General features: G+C 35.2%; 1 protein-coding gene across 2 annotated transcripts in view; it reads left to right on the top strand.

Annotated features, from left to right (window-relative positions):
• Window positions 1-16,506: 16,506 nt before the first annotated feature.
• Window positions 16,507-19,564, top strand: part of THSD7A (thrombospondin type 1 domain containing 7A) — a 454,120-nt gene continuing 451,062 nt past the window's right edge. For both annotated transcript variants that reach the window (XM_037836795.1, XM_037836794.1), the window contains exon 1: window positions 16,507-16,985. In XM_037836795.1, the coding sequence (XP_037692723.1) occupies window positions 16,820-16,985 (166 nt within the window). In that variant the 5' untranslated portion in view covers window positions 16,507-16,819. The remainder of the gene's footprint in view (window positions 16,986-19,564) is intronic.

Genomic DNA, 19,564 nt, shown 5'->3' with positions numbered 1-19,564 from the left:
CTTGTTGGTTGGCTAACTGTCTAGATCCCCAATATCAGTACCTTTCTTTTGGGTTGGCTGGGTTCCCAAAGATATATCCTTTGGTTTCTCTCTTGGAGAATATACACTCTGCCTTTAGAATTCTGAGAGCTGAATGAAGGGAAGGGATTGATAGTTTTCCATTTCAGCACACAGCTATCCATTTAACCTCACCATTTCAATAGAATTCTTCACCTCCACACTCAGCTTGCCCAGTGTCCCAGTGTCTCTCTGTCTAACTTCCCCTGAGAGTAAATTTAGAAGAATAGTAGTTGCAGTAGTAATCAATAGTAGTAGTAATTACAGTTTTGGTGTTGTCAATTAGGAATATATTTATGGAAATGCAAACCATTTATGGAAAGTACTAACTTCAATACATTCTGAGTCAACATTTATGTTATATTATTCAAATAATGTTACAAGTACATTTTTCTTTAATTGAATGGTCAAAGGCTGAGAGGGCTTTTTGTTTTTATTATTTTTAATGTCATAGGATGTTTATTATTACTATGAGTGGACTTCCTTTCACTAATTAGGAGGAAATTATAATGAGACTTTCAAAATGACAACTTTTTTTCAATTTCAGATTTTTTTCTTCTTGTCTACCTGTGATTATTCCTTCTGCTCCATTTATCTGTTTCCTCCTCAGGGATGCTGATTATTCCTATAATGGCTCCATGCTGTCTAGCTACTGTATTTATCATCACCTTGGTCATTATTATCTCAGTCTTGCCCTTTGGTGTGGTGGTGTATGAACATTTCTATAATTTGTCCTCTAGCCCACTTATTTGGTTTTCTGCATTTTAAATTCAACTTACTGCTGCCTCCAATGTGAATTTTTAATTCTGTTTTTATTGATTTAATTTTATATGTGTTTATTTTTTCCCAAATAGCATTTTTATAATACAAATAATCATGCTTATTATGAGATAAAATTAAAATACCATTAGAGGACAAAAAATAAAATGGAACTGTCACGTATTTTACATCTCATGTATTTTATATATTTAAGATAAACATCTGAAAAGTGTGGTAGGTTAAAGGATATATTATCCTTTTAATTTTGATAAACATTGCCAAGTTACCTGCAAAGGGGCTGTACCTAACCAGGACCCACATAGAGAGTATGAGTGTAGCTTCTTCATGGCGGCTCAGGGAACTGGGGGAAGATGGGAGCAGTTAACCATCCCATGGAAGATAAGGAATACGGAATTGGAGGGTGGTGCTTCTTCACCTGGAAGGATTGTTGAATAAACATGTGCTTTCTCCATTAGATGTGATTAAACATTTTAATTTTGGCTAATATGATAGGTGAAAATTGGCTTCTTATTTGCTATTTCAAATTTTATATTTTTTAATTATGAATAAGGTTGAACATTTTTTGTATCTCTGCCAATTATAAATTATTTTCTGTGAACTGCATGTCTATAACCTTATCCATTTACTTATGGTATTGCTTAGCTTTCTGTTGATTGGTTAGAAATCATAAATGTTAAGAAAATTAAGGGATGTGTAGCAAAAGCTTTTTCCATTTTTTGGGGGTCTTATTTTATTTTTGGTGGGTTATTTTATTTTGTTTGCTATATGGGCCATTTAATTATAATGAAGTCGGATATATTATTCTTCTGCTTTAGGGTTTCCAAGTTTTGTGACTTTCTTAGAGTGGCCTCTGTCATCCCAAATTTGTAAAAAGATTCCCTATATTTTATTTTAGTTTTTTTACAATTTCATTTTTATTCCCAATTATGTTTTTGTTATATTTGTAATTTATTGAAACTGTGAGGAGATATTCATTGTTCTTGCCTTCTAAATGACCAATAGGTTGTCTAAATAACATTTTCTGTTTTCTTTATCATTTCTTCACTGACTTGAAATGCCTCCTTTATTATATTCTAAAGTATCTCAAAAATTTTGATCTGTTTCAAGACCTCTATTTAATGCTTTGTCCGTAGGGCCACAGTTAAAACATTATTTTTAAAATAGCAAGTTTATCTGGTAGAGCCAGATTCCCTCTTTATTACAATGGCTATTTTCTCATTATGTATTTCCATATAAATGCTAGAATCTACTTTTCTAGTGTAGGAATATCATACAGCAATATTTTACTGTCATTCAATCATATGGATTAATGTAAGAAAAATGGTATATGTGTAAAGTAGATTAATGAACAAAAACTAATTTAGGGAAAAATGACCTATTTATATTTAAATAAGTAGGTCTTTATTTAGGGAATTCGCTCAAGAGAATTCAAATTTTCTTTTTATACAGGCCTTGTACAATTCTTATTAATTTCTAAGTATTTTTAGTTTATCTCTTTTATCAATCAGTTACATTTTCTAACTGATTATTCGTAGCTTTAAGCAAATAGTTGATCTTATATTTTAAACATTTAATTTTATGATTTATTTATTTTAAAGATTTTTCCACCATACCTTTGTGTTTCCTATATATAGTACATTATAATTTTCAAATACTGTTAATTTTCATTCCTCTTTCTAATATTTATCCTTCTTATTTCTTTCTCTTGTCTAATTATATTTGCCTGTACAAATATAAATTACATAAAACTTTAATGGCAGTAGTGACATCTATGTCTTCTTTTCTACTTTAATGAGAATATTTTAATGTTTTACGAAGAACTATAAATTACTGTGGGGTAGAAATAATGCATATTTTATAAATTATGAAAATATCCATCTATTCTTACTCTAAGTTTTTCATAAAAATCTTTTCGAATACCTTTTTGGCATCTGTTATGATAATCGCAAAATGTATCTCTTTTTTCTCAGTGAATGTGGGACAATATATAACAGATATCTTAGTAATTAACTATCCTTACATTCTAAGCATGATTCTTAAAAATGTTGTGATATACTATTGCTATATTAAGTAACTCAATTTGCCAACATATAATTTCAGATTTTGCATCAATATTTATTAGCAAAATTATCCTGCAATTTTTTTTGTCATATCTTAGTAATTATTATTATATATTAGTATTGTATTGGCTTCAATGAAACAAGAAAAAGTAACCCAGAACTCCAAATCACATATCAGGAACTCTATGTCATTACATTAAATTTTAAATAGATTTAGGGAAGATGACAAAAGAATATGCTCTGTGTAGAGACCTTGCAAAGAGTGCAACATTTTCTAAAATCAAATAACGTATTCTCAGAAAGTCAAATAAATGTTTCTTTTTTTGAAATAATAGCATTTGGGGATAGGGCAGGCCATAGGATGTGTAGGCACCATCCCATTAGAAATCTTGATCCTAGGCGGGGTGATATCAGGCTTGCTGACAAGAAATGACTGCATAGCTTGTTGCTGCCCCGCCCCCACCCAGCCTCGCTTCAAGCTGTTTTCCTCAGTTACTGTGGTTATTTTATTTAAAACAAAAATAATTTCTGTGAGTCAAGTGGGAGAAGTGGGGAGGGTGTAATTCATATAATTATATATTGGTTTATTTAAAGTAAATTTCAAATGGTAGAAAAAAGGATGCCCCAACTAATATATAAAAAATGAATGAGCTTGGAGATATTATTTTATAGTGGATAAAATCATAATTATAACTTAGTAGACTTTATCCTTTGATTGGTGCACAACTAGATTGACCTTCTCATCACATGTGAAAAACGTAATCCCTCTTTTATTATCCCTTAAGTACTTCCACACCCTAGCCGTCGTCCATTTACATGAAACCTCAAAAATTTGTCACTGGTATTACTGATTCTGAACTGCTGATAAAAGTATTTCAACAAAGTGATATTCTTAGTAAATTGCCATGGTTTTCCAATTATATTCTCTTAAGAGGATTTGATTCACTTTGAACTTTTGAAATGAAAGGGTTGCTAAGGTAACTAAACTTGATTTGCAATAAAAATTAAGACTTACTCTAATGGGACACCATTTCAATGAACACTTCCTATTTTTTAAACCTCTTTTGAATTCACATTTATTAAGTAAAATAAATATACCTTTGAACCTTACCTAAGCCATACAAGGCAATGGTAGAATTTAGTAAAAAAAAAAAAAAAGTCATTAAAGTTAAATGCTTGCCAAGCAAAAAGTTAAAGCTTTTTTAAAAAATGCTACTACTAGAAGAAAATGAGTTTTATAGTTCTGTGTTTCTAAATCTATATTAAATATAAATTGATATTTTAAATATTCCAAGATATATCATCTTGAGCCTAATCAAAGTTATATATTAAGCATATTTATTTGGACATCCTTTTGGATGCTTGGAGGTATAAAACACACATATTAGATAAATAATCTCTACAAATTTCAGTAAAAATAAAGCATGTCCTTTGTTATACTATTTCATACTCTCTGAATTACATACTCTTTGAATTCAGATTTGTTTTTTTTTGTTTGTTTGTTAAACTGTCTTTTTTTACTGTTGTTTTAACAATTTCCAGGTGATTATTATTATTAGTTTCATTGCATTTGCTAACTGGACTAACATCTAGATTACGAAGCATAGATATTGAAAGTATCTGTACAAGGTTAGTTTGTATTTCATAACTGTGCTAACAGTTAACAATTCTGAGGATAAAACTCACTTTTCAAAAATTATTAAACTGCTTGATGATTTCATGGTCTCACAGTGAGGAAAGGGGGATAAATTTTTAGCTTTTAAATGTACTCCTCATGTCTCAATCATATAAAGAAGATAATAGAAACTGATTAATTAACATCCAGGATTAAAATTATAAAAATCAAATGAAACAAGATGATCATAGTTTTATTTTCTATCTACCAGTGATGTCATAGACATAAATACAAGTTATATCACTTTAAACCTTGAAAAATTTTGGAGGATTAATTTAGTTGCAGTATCAAAGTCAGAGCCACTGTGAAGGAGTCTTGTGTGGAACTAGATTTGTTAAACCACAGGTAGTTAGAGCTGTAAGATGTTAGACGGGTCTGTAAACTAACAGTGGTAACTTAAGTTTCCTGGAGCCATATAAGGATATGAAAGTAACTTTAATTTTGGAGCAGTATGCACCCATGACCTTTGTGCTACACAGTGAACTCTGATTAATGCTTCTGCTCCAGTTGCTGCAATAATCATTTACTCTTAACTAAAGTATGGACAATTGAATGTAAATTTTAGTGCAGATTTTACTGATTTTAATTGTAATTATAATTTAATTATAATTAATTTATAATACTTTATAATTATTTTAACTATAATTTAATTATAATCAATCCTCTGTTGCTATTACTAAATAACTTCTCTTTAATACTAACTGATTGTGGGGTTTAATTACCAGGTTTAATTTTCACTAAAAATAAGTGTAGAAAAATCTGGTTTGGCTTCTAATAAATGATCCTCAGTTGGGACTCATGAAAGGTCTTCACAAATATGCGAGGTGAATTGGGTATATGACATAAAAGCCTATACCACCATCGTGGTAGCCACAGTCAATATTTAAATGATTTTGCCTAATTTATGATTAGAAATCAAACAGTATTGATAAATAGTCATGTAAAATAAATGATTTTTAAAGGAAACTGGACAATTCAAATGAACCCAATTAGAAAAATATCCCCTCCATCCCTCAGATTTCAAAAGTGATGTTCTTCGTGATAATTTCTGGGTCACCGTAGTCATTAGAGAAATAAGATACAAAAATGTAATTAAACATAAAGTAACCACTACACTGGAAAATGCAAGGTAACTTGGGTTTTCCATGATTCTCTTTGTTGAAATACAGACTTAGTGTTTTGCAAAGAAATCATTTGTTCTGCCTTAATGAAGCCAATTATTCTCAGCATGCAATCACAGTTTCAAATTGCAAAAGGCATATCAGCCTTTGCTGTATGTTGCAAGAATTAAAACCCAATCAAATGAGATAATGAAGTGCCTACAAAGAATATGATCTCACTTCTCCAATGCAATAAAAGTGAAAGCCATTTAAAGAAATGTTGCAAAAATCATAATTTGGAGACGAAAATAGGCTGTAATGCAAATGTTTACTATTTAGTTTAATTACATACCCCTTAAAGATAAGCCATGGTTTTATGTATCACGTGGCTAAGATTCTTCTTTTTAATGACCAAAGAATATAGTGGTTAACAGTCCAATATTAAGCATTGTAATGCAGGGGCCTTTTTACTTTCATGGAATACTAAGGAAATAGTCCATAAATTTTTCAGGGAAAAAGTTATACACTTGTAGAAATTTGGTGAAAATATGTTAAGAAAATGGTCATTAACTATTTACTAGCATTATTGTTTCTCTGTACTGTATGATCTACCAGAATGAAATATATCAGTTCTGTTATTCATTTGAAAAATGCCACGTGTGCTAGTATCAACCAGAACACATTACCTATTTTAAAATCTCTACTTATTCTATCTTTCTCCATGAAAGCTATTTTTTTCTAAGGCAACATAATCCATTAGGAGCCCCATGATTATCAGGATAATGAGCTAGTGAAATATGATTTGGCCTGGGTCTGTGTTCTATCTTACTAAAAAGAAATCTCTTATAATTGAAACTTACTGTAACTCTGTTTTTTAGTGTTTGTTTTTATTTTCTTCCACGGTAGCTGTTGTCAGTGGTGTTTCTTGCCTCCACCAACACCATTTTTCAAGTCATATGGGATGGAATTGAGATGGAGTATAAGTTTTATCCCTTGCTTGTTATGGGAGAAACCAGAGCAAGCCTCCGTCTCAGCTGCCAAGAATGTGCCGTCATCTCAGCAGCCCAGAATGTGAAAACAGCAGGATTCACACATCAGCAGTGACAACGTAGAGAGCATGAAGTTTCTGTTCATTACACGCTGTGGGGGTTGCCTGTCTGGAACAGTTTACTCTGCAAAGTATGGATTGAGGATAATGCCCATTGTTAATTATTTACATGCCAACACAAAACCCTGGATATTGGTATGTTAATGGTCTTTTTTCTTGATTTTCTTGTTCTTTCTTTGTATTACATTTTATCTTTGTTTACATGGTGTCAGTCATACAAATTATATTGTCCTAGAGTCAAGGAGCACATCTGTTTGATTTGGATGTATAGCACCAAACCAGTACCACGCAAATGCGAAAGCTCAATAAGTAATATATGATGGCATAAGTTACTGTATTCCTCGAGTTTGACACAGTGCCTGGTACATAGAATCACTCAATAAATGTTTTCCCATTGGATGAATGAATTAATGAATTCACTTTGAAGGTTTGGATGGGGGCATAGTAGAGATCATATAGAGACTTCTTATGATCATTAAGAAGATCATGTAGAGACTTCTTAATGATAAAATAAGTGGACTTCTCTATGGACTCCTCCAGGACCACAAATGGACCATGACCCTAGATTTTCGGTGCATGTGGCCTTGATGGTGTTGCAGTTAAATCAATGTTAGGTTCTTATTTTCAATTGAGAAAAGAACCCACATTTCTTATTGAGGATTTTTGTTTTTGTAAGTTGTCTATTTTCTATGTGAACAAAAAATTAAACAATTTCAGAACGTTCAAATAACCTGCCTGCTAATATAGTTTTGAAGAACTGCTTTTATTCACATCACAATTTAGTTAGCTATATTCATCTCTTTTCACTTGGGTCAAGTAAAAGTAGATGGTAAGTTCCTGTTCAGCCAAAACTTAGTTGGTTACAACCCATTATTCAGCTTAGAAGGAGAAAAAGAAAAAAAAAACACAAGAAAAAGATTAAAAATCCACTTTTTCTCTTTAATCTTCTAGGATCTACTGCAACATTTTCTGTGCCACTGATTAGCAAATGAAAGAAAAATTATTTTCCTTGTAAATTGCAAAACAATGCGGTTGTCATATGTGGAGACAGGTTAGCATCTGTATCTCAAGGGAAGAACTTTTGGAAGTAGCAGATCTGCCAGTAGCAATTAATTAGAAAGCTTTTCATACTGTTTTCACTTACAGACACGTAATAGCAGTTTGAGGAAATTGGTAATGACGTCTCCTGTCACCACAGGGTAGTACAATGGATGGAGCTATTTTACTGATGTTTGCTTTTTTTCTCCAATTGTCATATCTTTAGCCTAAGCTAAGCTTGATTTTCATTGCCAAATGGTGAATAAAGCATAAATACGGAATTTTTATTGGATTATAATGCATGGTGTGTGAAATATAAGCATATATTAGTCTGTAAGAATGAATGCGTCTTATATTCATGAATGACAAGATATACTGAACAGCTGGTGTCTTTTTCACTACCTACTAAGCAGAAGTATAAAGGAAGGCCACTTTCTTAGAAGGCAGAGAAAGGTGTATCAACTTAAAATATCACAAATAATAGGCTTAAAAATTATTTTTCTAAAATAAAAATAACTTTTATATAATATATAATATTTTATGTCAAAAGCAATCTTCAGTTTTTTAGGTCATTTAGGGGTAATCAAGTATGCCAAATTTCATTGGTTTCTTAGGAAAGTAGTGGTTTTGAATTCCTTCTGTACATCAGTTCCTGGAAAATTTGGACACAGTTGTTTATTTTCTTCCCCAATTCTTTAATCAAAAATTAGTTCCTTTTAAATTTTAGACATGTGGAATATTTATTTAATTTTTTTCTCTTTTTCACAAGTATTTATCTTGCATCTATTATGGACTTGTACCACTTTAAACAAATTCAAATTAAACAAAAGATATCAGCTGATTTATATATTTATATGTGTGTGTGTGATTATGGTGTAAGTATATGTATGTATGCATGCATACATATATACACATATGTGTGTGTATATATACTATAAATATTATATGTATATATTGTATATAAAATATGACCTGGCCAGGAAGTATGTAGTTGTTTATGGATACTTATGCCATGTTTCCTCTGGGTCCTTTAAATTGATTATTAAAAGAAAGAATAGCATCTTCATGAATCTACTCCAAGCTTAGTAGTCTTTTAAATCAGGAAATGAGGAAGCATTTGATAACAAATAAATATTCTATACATCTGTTTTTATTATGTTTTGAATGAAGACATTCTCTACTTAGTTAATGATTTTCAATAAAACTGGCCTTAATTTAGGCAACACAATATATAGAGAAACATGACAGCCTACTACTAACCTACTTAGAAACTCATGGCTATTTACATGGAAAAGTTGTTCAAACTCTGTCTTATGCTTTTTGTTTGCCACATAGCAGTATCTTCCCCACATATTTCATCTAATTGTAACAGGATTATCTGACATTTTACATGTGAAAGTAATTAACATCAATCACTTAAATGTTAATGTTTGTTTTTATAGCTAAAAAGAAAAATATGAAAGAAATATATAACAAAAACAGAAAACCAGGCATTGAGTTCCAATTAAACATGGTGGATTGAACATAAGAGTTCTCTGCTTCATCCCTACACCCCACTAAAACATCACTCACACAGTCAAAATATATAAATATAAGTGGCCAAGTAGAATAGTATAGGAAATAATATGAAATAAGTGAGGTCAAAAAAATTAGAAACAAAAATTGGAAATTAGAAATTGGAGAAAAATTTTTAAATAATTAAGGGAATGAGAGAAGCTGAGACCTACATATATTAAAGAGTAAGGCAAAAGAAAACAAAACAAAACTTACCAGGGAAGCCCAGAAATCAGAGGCATCTCATACTCTGAAAGTGGAATAAAGCAGGGCAATTAAGTTGCACAGCCTGAGGAAGAGCCATTTGCAGTGTAGTTTATGTGACTGATAACTGGAGGAATATGAAGTCTGATAACATGTTACTCAACTCTGAGTGGAATATAGAGACGAAGGGGTAATTTGACAAGGGAAACTATTACCCATTCACCTCCTTTATCAGAGACATGGATTTTTTTCTTCTTATGATGTACCATCTGCAGCAAATTGTGAATGTGCTTTCTTATTTGATCAGAGTTGGACTCTCAGAGAGGTCCAATATTGCCAGCTCATTGCTGCTAACTCTCTAGAGAATACTGAAATTTTTACTTTTCAATGATTATCAATCCACTATTGCCTACCAAATCACTTAGCAATTTGACTTGAAAACGTGGAAGATTATGACATCTAGGTAAGCAGGCAAAAAAACCCACAAGCTTTTTAGGGAACATAATTTCCTGAATGTGGGAATCTGTGGCAGAGATACTACTATATATTTATCATCAATGTTCTTTCTTTTACTTGGGCCTATAGGGAGACTAATTTCCCAGCTTCACTTGCAATTAGATTCTGGCCATATGATTTTAATTTGCAGTGGTATGTAGAGGGAAATCATGTAATTCAAAATGTGGTACCTAAAAATATCTAAATATCTTTATGACTATCCTACCCTCTCCTTTGTTTTCAGTGGCAACCCTGGAGATCACATGTTGAAATGCTGAATCAGAAAACAGAAGTAGACTAGATCCCTGGAGAGTAGAAAAGTTGAATCAGTAAACCTGAACACAGATCCATAAAAATTATCCAATTTGATGAACAGAGAAAAAAAATGTTAAAATGAGCAGAGCCAACATATTCTTCACACCAACATTTTCCTGATGGCCTTGGTGATCCGTGTGTCCTTTGTATGTCCCAAGGGAAGATAAAATGAGCAGATCTGTGAGCCAACATCAGCCATATCAACAAATTGGTCATGGAAGTCTCAGGAGAGGAGAAAGGAAGGCACAGAAAAAAGTATATTTGAAGAAACAATGGTCAAAATTTCTCTAATTTGATAAAAACCCTTACTATAAACCCAAGAACCTCACTGAACCCAAAGTAGAATGAGAGATCCACATCAAATACAATGAGAAAATATTATAAAGCCAGCAAGAGAAAAATGACTCATCATGTACATGAGAACCAGAATAAGATTAACAGCTGACTTCTCATGGGGAACCATGGCCAACAGAAAGCTGTGGAATATCATATTCAAAATATTGAAAGAAAACAAATATAAAACGAAGAAACCTTTATCCAACAAAACAATTCTCAAAAATGAAGGTGAATTAAAGACATTGCTTCAGCCCTTTATATAATATTCTTGAAAATGCAAACTAATCTACAGTGACAGAAAACGTATCAGTGGTTGTCTGCATATGGGCGGGAGAGCTGGAGGGATGGATCACAAATGGGTATGAGGGAACTTTGGCAGGATATGGATCCGTTCATTATCTTGTTTGTGGTGAGGGTCTCACAGTACACACATACGATAAACTTATCAAATTGGTGCTGTTGAAACTGAAAGTGCAATTTATTGATGTCAATTTTATCTTCATAAAGTTCTAAAAAAATTAAACACAATTTTATTGAAGGAGTTATATATTCCTCCTTATACAAAGGTCAGTAAACCTGTGTGATTGCCCCTCCTACCATCTTCTGTGGCATGCAAAGGAGAGCCCCACAGAACTTAGCAGTGCTGGTGTCCCTCTCACCAACATGTTTCTGATGGCCTTGGTAATCTGTGTGCCTCTGTGTGTCCCAAGGGAGAAGCATAATCCTCTCTTAGGTTGTATTTTTCCTTACGTATGTATCTGCTTCAGCAGACCCATTACCCTGAGCTTTTTAATTTCTTCCTTCCCTGACTGCTTTGACAATTTAGGCATTTCAACTTCCTTCAGTGTGGACCATCACTTTTCCCAGGCTTCTAGGAACCACCATTGGAACAAGTTTGTACCATCCCTTCAAGTCCTTTCCAATGTGTTCAATTCCATATCCCAAGAGAGTGGATCTAAGTTAATGAACTCTTTCTTACCTGATCTTTTGTTCTGATTCCCTTAATTAAAAACATCAAAATCCAGCTCCACGCAGCTGCCCTGGCTCCTACCATGCTTGCATCAAATTTGCTTTATAGTCCTTTTGATCTCTTATTAGACCCAGTACATCCTAGGCTGCTGTATTAGTTAGGGTTCTCTAGGGAAACAGAATCAATGTGAGATATCTATGAATACAGGGTTTATAAAAGTGTCTCACCCAACTGTGAGTATGCAAGAGTCCAAATTCTGCAGGGCAGGCAGCAGACTGGGAATTCCAATGAAGATGTTGGATGAAGTCCTCAGGAAACAAACTGGCAACTTTGATGAACGTGTTCGATGAACTCCTCAGGAAATGAACTGGCAACTTTGACAAACTCCTCAGGAAACGCTTCGCTGGTGAGCCAAAGAAGTGAAGGTCCTCTATCTGCCTGGCTTAAAAGTCTTCAAATGATTGATTGGATTAAATCCAGCCAACTGCATTCTCTCATTGTGGAAGACACACCCTTCGCTGACTCATCAGTCACAGCTGCAGCCAATTGACTGATGATTTGATAAACCAGCCTGTTGGTTTATTAACCAGCCACAAACGTCCTCGCAGCAACATTTAGGCCAGTGCTTGCTTGACCAGACAGCTGGGTACCATTTCCTGGCCAAGTTGACACATGAACCTAACCATCACAGCTGCTTTATGCTGTAACGTAATCCTAGTCATTAGCCTGGAAGCCAGGAAAAGAGGTGGGGACAGATCCTGAAGCAGGTCCCTGTTGCCTTGCAGGAGAGAAGGAGTGTCACCCTCAGAGGAATCCAGGGAGACAGACTTTAGGATTATCTACCCAGATGAACTTATCCCACATATCAGGGTCCAGGTTTTTCCTACCAGGGCTCTGATCTTAGTTTAACAAACTTAATGGGGTTGCAACTTGGAACTCTTTAAGTTTTGCGTTTGCTCTGTAGCTTTTCCTATTCTGACATTGTGGGAAATAAGGGTCTCTTTTTAAGCTACTAAAGAGGACCTCTGGTCTTCATACTTCATTTTCAATTGTTTATTAAAGATCGTCACATCTTTATTTATACCCTTTGTAGGATATTGAGGCAATTAGTGATAGCTAGCCAATTCTATTGTTCTTGTATATATGTATATATTGTTCCCCAATATTTTTCAAAAGTTTGAATCAGTGCATGGACCAGGGTATTCTCCTTTGGAACATTCTCCCAAGTCACCACTGGTGGATTTTTTTTTTTTTTTTTTTTTTTTTTTTAGCAATTGGACTGCTACCTTGTACCTGGGACTGTTCATACCTCCATACCCCCTGAGATGGGATCCTCATTGTCAGGTCTGTAGTAAGTGATATGATCCCCAAACCCTGGAAGGTTCTGAATGAAAATATTGTACATTTTCATCTGATGCTCAAAACAAGGGGTCCAACTATCTGCAGTAGATACTATTGTTTGTTTTCAGTTATGAGTAGAATGAAGAAACCATGGTATTCATTTATTTTCTGTAAAAGTGTTCAAAATTAGGATCTGCCCTCCCCTTAGCACACATACCTACAGACCAGCAAACCAACCAACCAAAAAAAAAAAAACAAACAAACAAACAAAAAAAAACAGCAAAAAAACAAATATGGTTATAAAGAAAAAGGAACTAGAAGGAGAAGAGAGGGTATATTAGAGTCAAAATTGAAAAAGAAAGTAACATCTATGGATAGTTTTTACAAACATAAAAAGTTAAATATTTTAACTTTTAATAATTAGGTGGGTGTGTCAGGGGATGCAGGGGAAGGTCAGAAAAATCCAAAATCAATCTTGTCTAACCTAAATCTTGGTCAAGTATGACACCTAGAGGCCACATAAACAGAATTCCTTTGAGCTATTTGTTTTTTAGGATGCAAGATGCATTATGTAGAGAAAATTATTTGAAGTTTTGTTTCAGAGATAGTTGGCTTTAGGTACGTTCCCTTTGTAATATTCTATCAATGAATATTTGTTTATATTCCTCTTTTTTATTAATTTCATGTATTCATAAAAATTGATCATATTAGAAGTTTTATTTTCCTTTTCTGTTGAGTGACTGAGTTTTTAATAACTGGTTTTAAATACTAGTACTAACCACTATCATTGTTCATCCAACTTATGGGTCATGAACACATGTTTGTGTTCTAATAACAGGATAACATAAGTACAGACCCTCACTCTCTAGAGTTCATAAATGTGAACAAATAATAAAGGTAGATTAAGGACACTGGATGACAGGAGATGGGTTCAAAATGGTCACATTTCTAAATGTTAAAAAAAATGCTTTGCATTTTTCATCCATTGGTTTGGAAAACTTTTATAGCCCTGGCTCATTAATAATTGAATAGTTCATGAAAAATGATGAACAATTTACTTCATGGCAGGCTGTACAGATGGTCAATTTAATCTGCATCCTTGAGACTTCTTATGACTAAAATGTTGACATCATGTCATTAAACATTTGTGTATTATTTATATCATATTCCAGAAAACAAAGATTGCTATGTCTTGCTAGCTCTTGCCATCTATCAGTTTTATTGATAGGATTTATCTAACTGGTCACTATACCTTTCACAGAGGAACGTGTATCTGACTATATATAACTACTGTCTCCTCAGAGACCCATACATTTGTGTCCTCAAGTGCAATAATGACATTGTTATAAGACAAATATTTGGCAGTGGTGAAGATGACAGATTAGATGACTTAGTTTCTGTAACCTTGTCCAGAGGTGTTATTTACTGCTAGGTGATTATGTGTGTGTGTTCCCTAAGCTTTGTATAATTTGAAATTAAAAGAAGAAAACCAATTGTTGGCAATTTTCCAACACTACTGCAGGACATGTTACCTAGGTATAATTTTAAACCGTAGCAGATTTTAACTTAGAAGTCGTCCATGGCTCCTATGTATGATGCTTCTGTAATATAATGAGTTTCTACATGGTGAATTGATTTGGGACTTCCCAAGAACGCTTAGAATGGGCTGATATTAACAGAGTGCTTCTAGAGTTGGAGGGATTTTAGGGTTTATGGCACGAAAACAGCAACTGAGAAATATCAACAAACAGGATAGGAAAATGCTTCCATTATATTGTGGTTTCACAGAGTTTTCCCTAAGAGAACCAAGGAAGCAATAGCAGGCCCCAGTTCCTTCTGTGGGTAATTGTTGAAACCAGTGCTCCTTCAGGGAGGCATACATTAGTTAGGATCAGGCTTTCTTTGTATCCCCTATCAACCTATAATCTTTTGATTGTTGCCTGTTTTTCACCAGTGAAGAAACAGTAATCCACACTGGTTTATCTCTCCTAATCACAGACTCACAGAGCTAGGGCTCTCTGAGCTTTTAATTCCCTCTTAGAGGCCTAACAGAGTGGAAAGTAAACAAAGACCAAATTTGCCACCTTCCACGTTGCTAATTTCCTCTGATGTCAGACTGCTTAAACAGGCAGGACCTGTGAATTATTTGATCAAACCAGCTTTTAATCTAATGCATGCAGAAGGGCTGTGTCTGGAAGGATCTGTAAAATGACAGGCATCCCAAGAGAGCCTTATGAAAGGTTTCCTCTTTCAGAAACAGTGGCTTCCTCATTTTAAACTCTTGGATTGCTGTGTTGTTAGAGTAAATTTATACAGTAATCTTCCTGTTTTTTTAAATTTTATTTTATTTGGCTGAGAATTGTTAACCTGATGAGAACAGTTTTCTTTGGCTTTCTGTTTGCAGATGTTTTTAATTGGCTAAATGTTTTGATACTATTTTAGCTTTTCTAGGAAGCGAATTAGTAATAAAAGGTTACTATGGGGGTAAAGGGAGAAAGAAAGGGCAAAGCATTATGCGACTTCACACACATTTCTCTATTACTATTGATGTAGAAGGTGAAAACACAAAGAACCAAAGACCAAACCCAATTTGTACTTTATTTAGGTTATAAAAGGCATTTTCTACAGTAAGAATTAAGAGAATTTAGTGGCAGGGACCTTTTTAAGTACAGAAAGTACTAACTCAGAGATACCCAAATGTTACTTAGCTTGCCCTTTGATTTTACTGACTGTCCGATACTTAAAAGTAGCATAGTTGTGACAGAGAGAAGTAGGTAAGTGGATACCATTTTTATTTGCTTCATACCTGAAATATAATTTTATGATTAGTTTGTGTAAAATTATACCCATGTAACATTAGATAGCATTGCAAATACTTATTAAGTAGTAATTCAATTTTATAGGCTATTAAAAGACAATGAACTTTAATTTGTCAAAGATCAATCATGTTCATATTTGATGGAGAATAGATTAAATAAAAACATTTTAAAAAGTGCTTAGTTACATTTTGACAGGAGATGGTCTCTGTCGTCTTACTATGTTTTCACATCTAATCATAAATACTGCTCTCCACATAAAGTGATTTAGAAGCTCCCGCTTAAAAATAAATTAGAATCACTGATGTTTTGTGTAAATATACACTAAGAATAACATGCCAATAGATCAAGCATTTGACTCCGTGGGTGACAATGAATTTCAATGCTTGGTATTTGTCATTCTGAAGCCTGCGTGGTGATGATTCTTTTTATTGGTGTATCCTTCTAAACATATTTCATCGCACCATGTGCACGGAGTTCTTCGTGTGGTTACGTTGGATCTGGGAACCGCCAAGCTGCCCCTTCTCCCCTTTGGTCCTTTTCTCGCCCTCGCGCTCTCGCCTCCCGCTGACTCCTGCTCCCCCGCCCCCACCCCGCTCTTTTCGGCTCACCCCCGCCCCCCGCCCTTCTTACTCTCTCCAGCTGGCGGCGGGGGCTGCGCTGCCTCCCAGACTTCGCGGACCTGCTCAGTCAGCTGGGCCCCCTGCGGACAGCTGCCTTCTTCGCGCTAGGACCTGCCACTCTGCGCGCTATGGCAGCGGCAGCAGCATCCCCTCCAGCGGCGGTGGCGGCGGCTACAGCCGCCTCGGACGCTATTGTTCCCTGGTGTTAGACGCTCTTTCCCTCCTTTTCATCCGACGAGAACAATAGCAGGAAAGAGGTTGGCTACTTGGGAAGACATTCCGAGAGCGAAGAACAATTCCGTGGCGGCCGTGCTACGGGTCTGGACGCTGGGGCGGCTGCCGGCAGCATGGAGCTACAAGCAAGGCGCTCGGCGTTCCGGAGTCCGGGCGCCGCGGGGCCGCGCCGGGGCGTCCTGCAGCTACTGCTGCCGCTGCTGCTAATGCGCCTGGGCGCCTGCGGGGCTGCGGCGCAGGGCGAGGCTGGGGCGCCCACCCTCTATCTGTGGAAGACTGGTAAGTGTCACGGAGTTGCTCCTTCTTTCCATCTTCGTATCTGTGTCCGCGTCAAGAAGCTACTGGGTTTCTGAAGGAACCCCTTGTGTTTCTCTAGGGCTCAATTGTGCTGGGATCCTAAGGTAAAAAGTAAAGATTTTTAGGTCGCCTATTAGGTCATGTCCGATGTTGTTAGAAAAGAAAATCATTAACTAAGATCCGTCAGTGATTCACTGGAATGATATTTCTCTCGCAGCTCTGTAGTTAATGAGGGCAACGCTGCACTTTCATAATGAAGTGCAATAATTTTAAGCTCTGGCTTCTCATTCTTCTTGGAGTTTCTGAAATATCTTTCTAGCGAAGAACAAGAAAACAGTTGAGCCCTGGCTTTATTCTGTCTTTAGGCAAGCAATATATTCAGTGCCATGATATATGTGGATACAAAGTTGAATTTGTTAAATGTAGCTTTGTGATATGTGGGACACGTGGAATCGAGCCAAGTGAAGGTAGTTTTAACAGTAAAGGCAAACGGGACTCCAAAGAGCCCATTAGGCAGAAGGTAGAAAGCTCGATTCTTGATGAGTGAATTGCCTGATTTTTAGAGGGCACAGTTTTTAGAATGCTTAGGTTTAAACTTTTCCTTCTTGAGAATTCTTTTGCTGCATTTCCAACCAACCAACCAACAAGCCAACCAACCAATCAACAGAAACAACTAACAACTGCCCCTCAGTAGCTTCTGGCAAATGCTCGGAGGTCTTGGTGGGGCATGAAAACAATACCAAGTGGGGGTTACTTCCTCCCCTGCTGGCCAGTGCTCTCTGTCCACTAAAGGACACTAAACATTCTCCAGCAGGTCAGGAACTTCACGTTTATGGGACTAAAGTCCGAAAACATTATTCCTGTTGCTTAGAATTAGGGATAAATTAAGACTTCCTTTGACAACACCTAAACATTAATAGAAGGATGTAGTAAAAAGGGAAAGTATGTATTCATCATGGGATTGCAAACAAGTTACAGAGGGTGGATGTGTTTCCTGGCTTCAGCCTTCTCTGGCTCCTTGCCACAGAGACAGATCAATCTACTCTACAATTATACCCATATTCTGAATTTTTAAAGAAGTTACATTTATCCAGCAACTTGGTGAGGTGATGGAACAGAAATTTATTTAAAGCCAAAGTAGATAAAATGTCTCAGAATATTGCATGAAATATACACACACATTAAAGGAACAACAAATCATTCTTGCTAACTCTTTAAGTTTAAAGATTAGTTGCTTGATGAATGCAGATGAAATCAAATCAATGTATTTCAATTTAAAACAGAGTTGAAGATTTTCTCTAATTTAGCTAAAGCCGTGGTTTTACTTTTCAAAAGCTCAGTTATACTGACAAATACTAATCAAACTATGAAATTTACTAATAATTGGCATTTTAATGCTTGGTAAGAGTTTCACAGGTAAGGAAGTGTTGGACAAAATAGTAGCTGGCTGGTGAAAACTATCAAGTAACTAGAGCCAAGCCTTCATTCAGATTGAAGAAAAACCTAGACAGCATTCACTGTGCAGCATTGGAGGTGCCAATATATGTCAACATAAATGTCATGGTGGGAACACAAGCCAATAAACAGCTTAAAGCAGTGGAAAGCTCTCAGGAGCAAGGCTATGGAGACCTTGGTTCCAGTGGCAGCTCTTCCTAGCTATAGGAATGTTGGCAGTTTATTTAACTTTTGACCCCAGTTTTGTTTCCTCAACTGCATATAAATGGGATGATGCCTTCTGACTCTCTGCAGTGTTGTTGTGAAGATCAAATGAGTGAGTTCTGAGAAAGTAATTTGTAAATTTTTAAATTATGTGCAAATATAAGCTACCGTCATGAGGATGGGGGTGATACCTGCTTTATGGTGATCGAGAGCAAAATAATTTCCACTTTATTTTTTTTTCCCCAGAGGGAAAAGGAAACTTTACTGTATCTTTAAAGGAGTTGAGAGTAGTTCTTGGAGGAACTAGGGAATATTTGAAGGAGAGGAATACACTAAATAAAAATGTAGAAGTGGCAGAATCAAGTGTTTCTCAGTTGATGAAAATAAAGGAGCAGGAAAGGAAGTGGGAGAGAAAAGGAGATAGATGAGACATCCCAGGATGTCTACTCCAGCAGAATGAGCTTGATCTTGACACAGCAGATTAAAGAAAGTTACATTAGTGGTTTAAAGTGGTGTATTAATCATTGGATTAAAATGGTTTACTAAATGGTGCAGTGGACTAGACACTGCAGCGTGAACCATAACCTGTGTATATCATTAAAAAGCTATAGAACTTTGGGGAAGTCACTTAATAACTTGGATTCTTGGTTTCCTATTTTGTAATATTCAGTGATTGGGGGAGATGATATCCAAGGGCCTTTCCAGCCGTAAAATGCTTCATATGTATGCATATGCGCATACATACCTTATATATTCTTCTATATTTATATACACACATATATATTGTTTATGCATGTGTGGTACATGTATATACATATACAGAATACATATAATTTGTGGTATATGGTATATTATGTGCATTATATGAACACTTTTGTTATGGTATATGATATATTATGTGC

The sequence above is a fragment of the Choloepus didactylus genome, chromosome 5 (assembly GCF_015220235.1).
Source record: "Choloepus didactylus isolate mChoDid1 chromosome 5, mChoDid1.pri, whole genome shotgun sequence".
NCBI classification, from domain to species: Eukaryota; Metazoa; Chordata; class Mammalia; order Pilosa; family Megalonychidae; genus Choloepus; species Choloepus didactylus.
The sequence above is the reverse complement of the archived record's forward strand: the minus strand, read 5'-3'. Positions and strand labels throughout refer to the sequence as shown.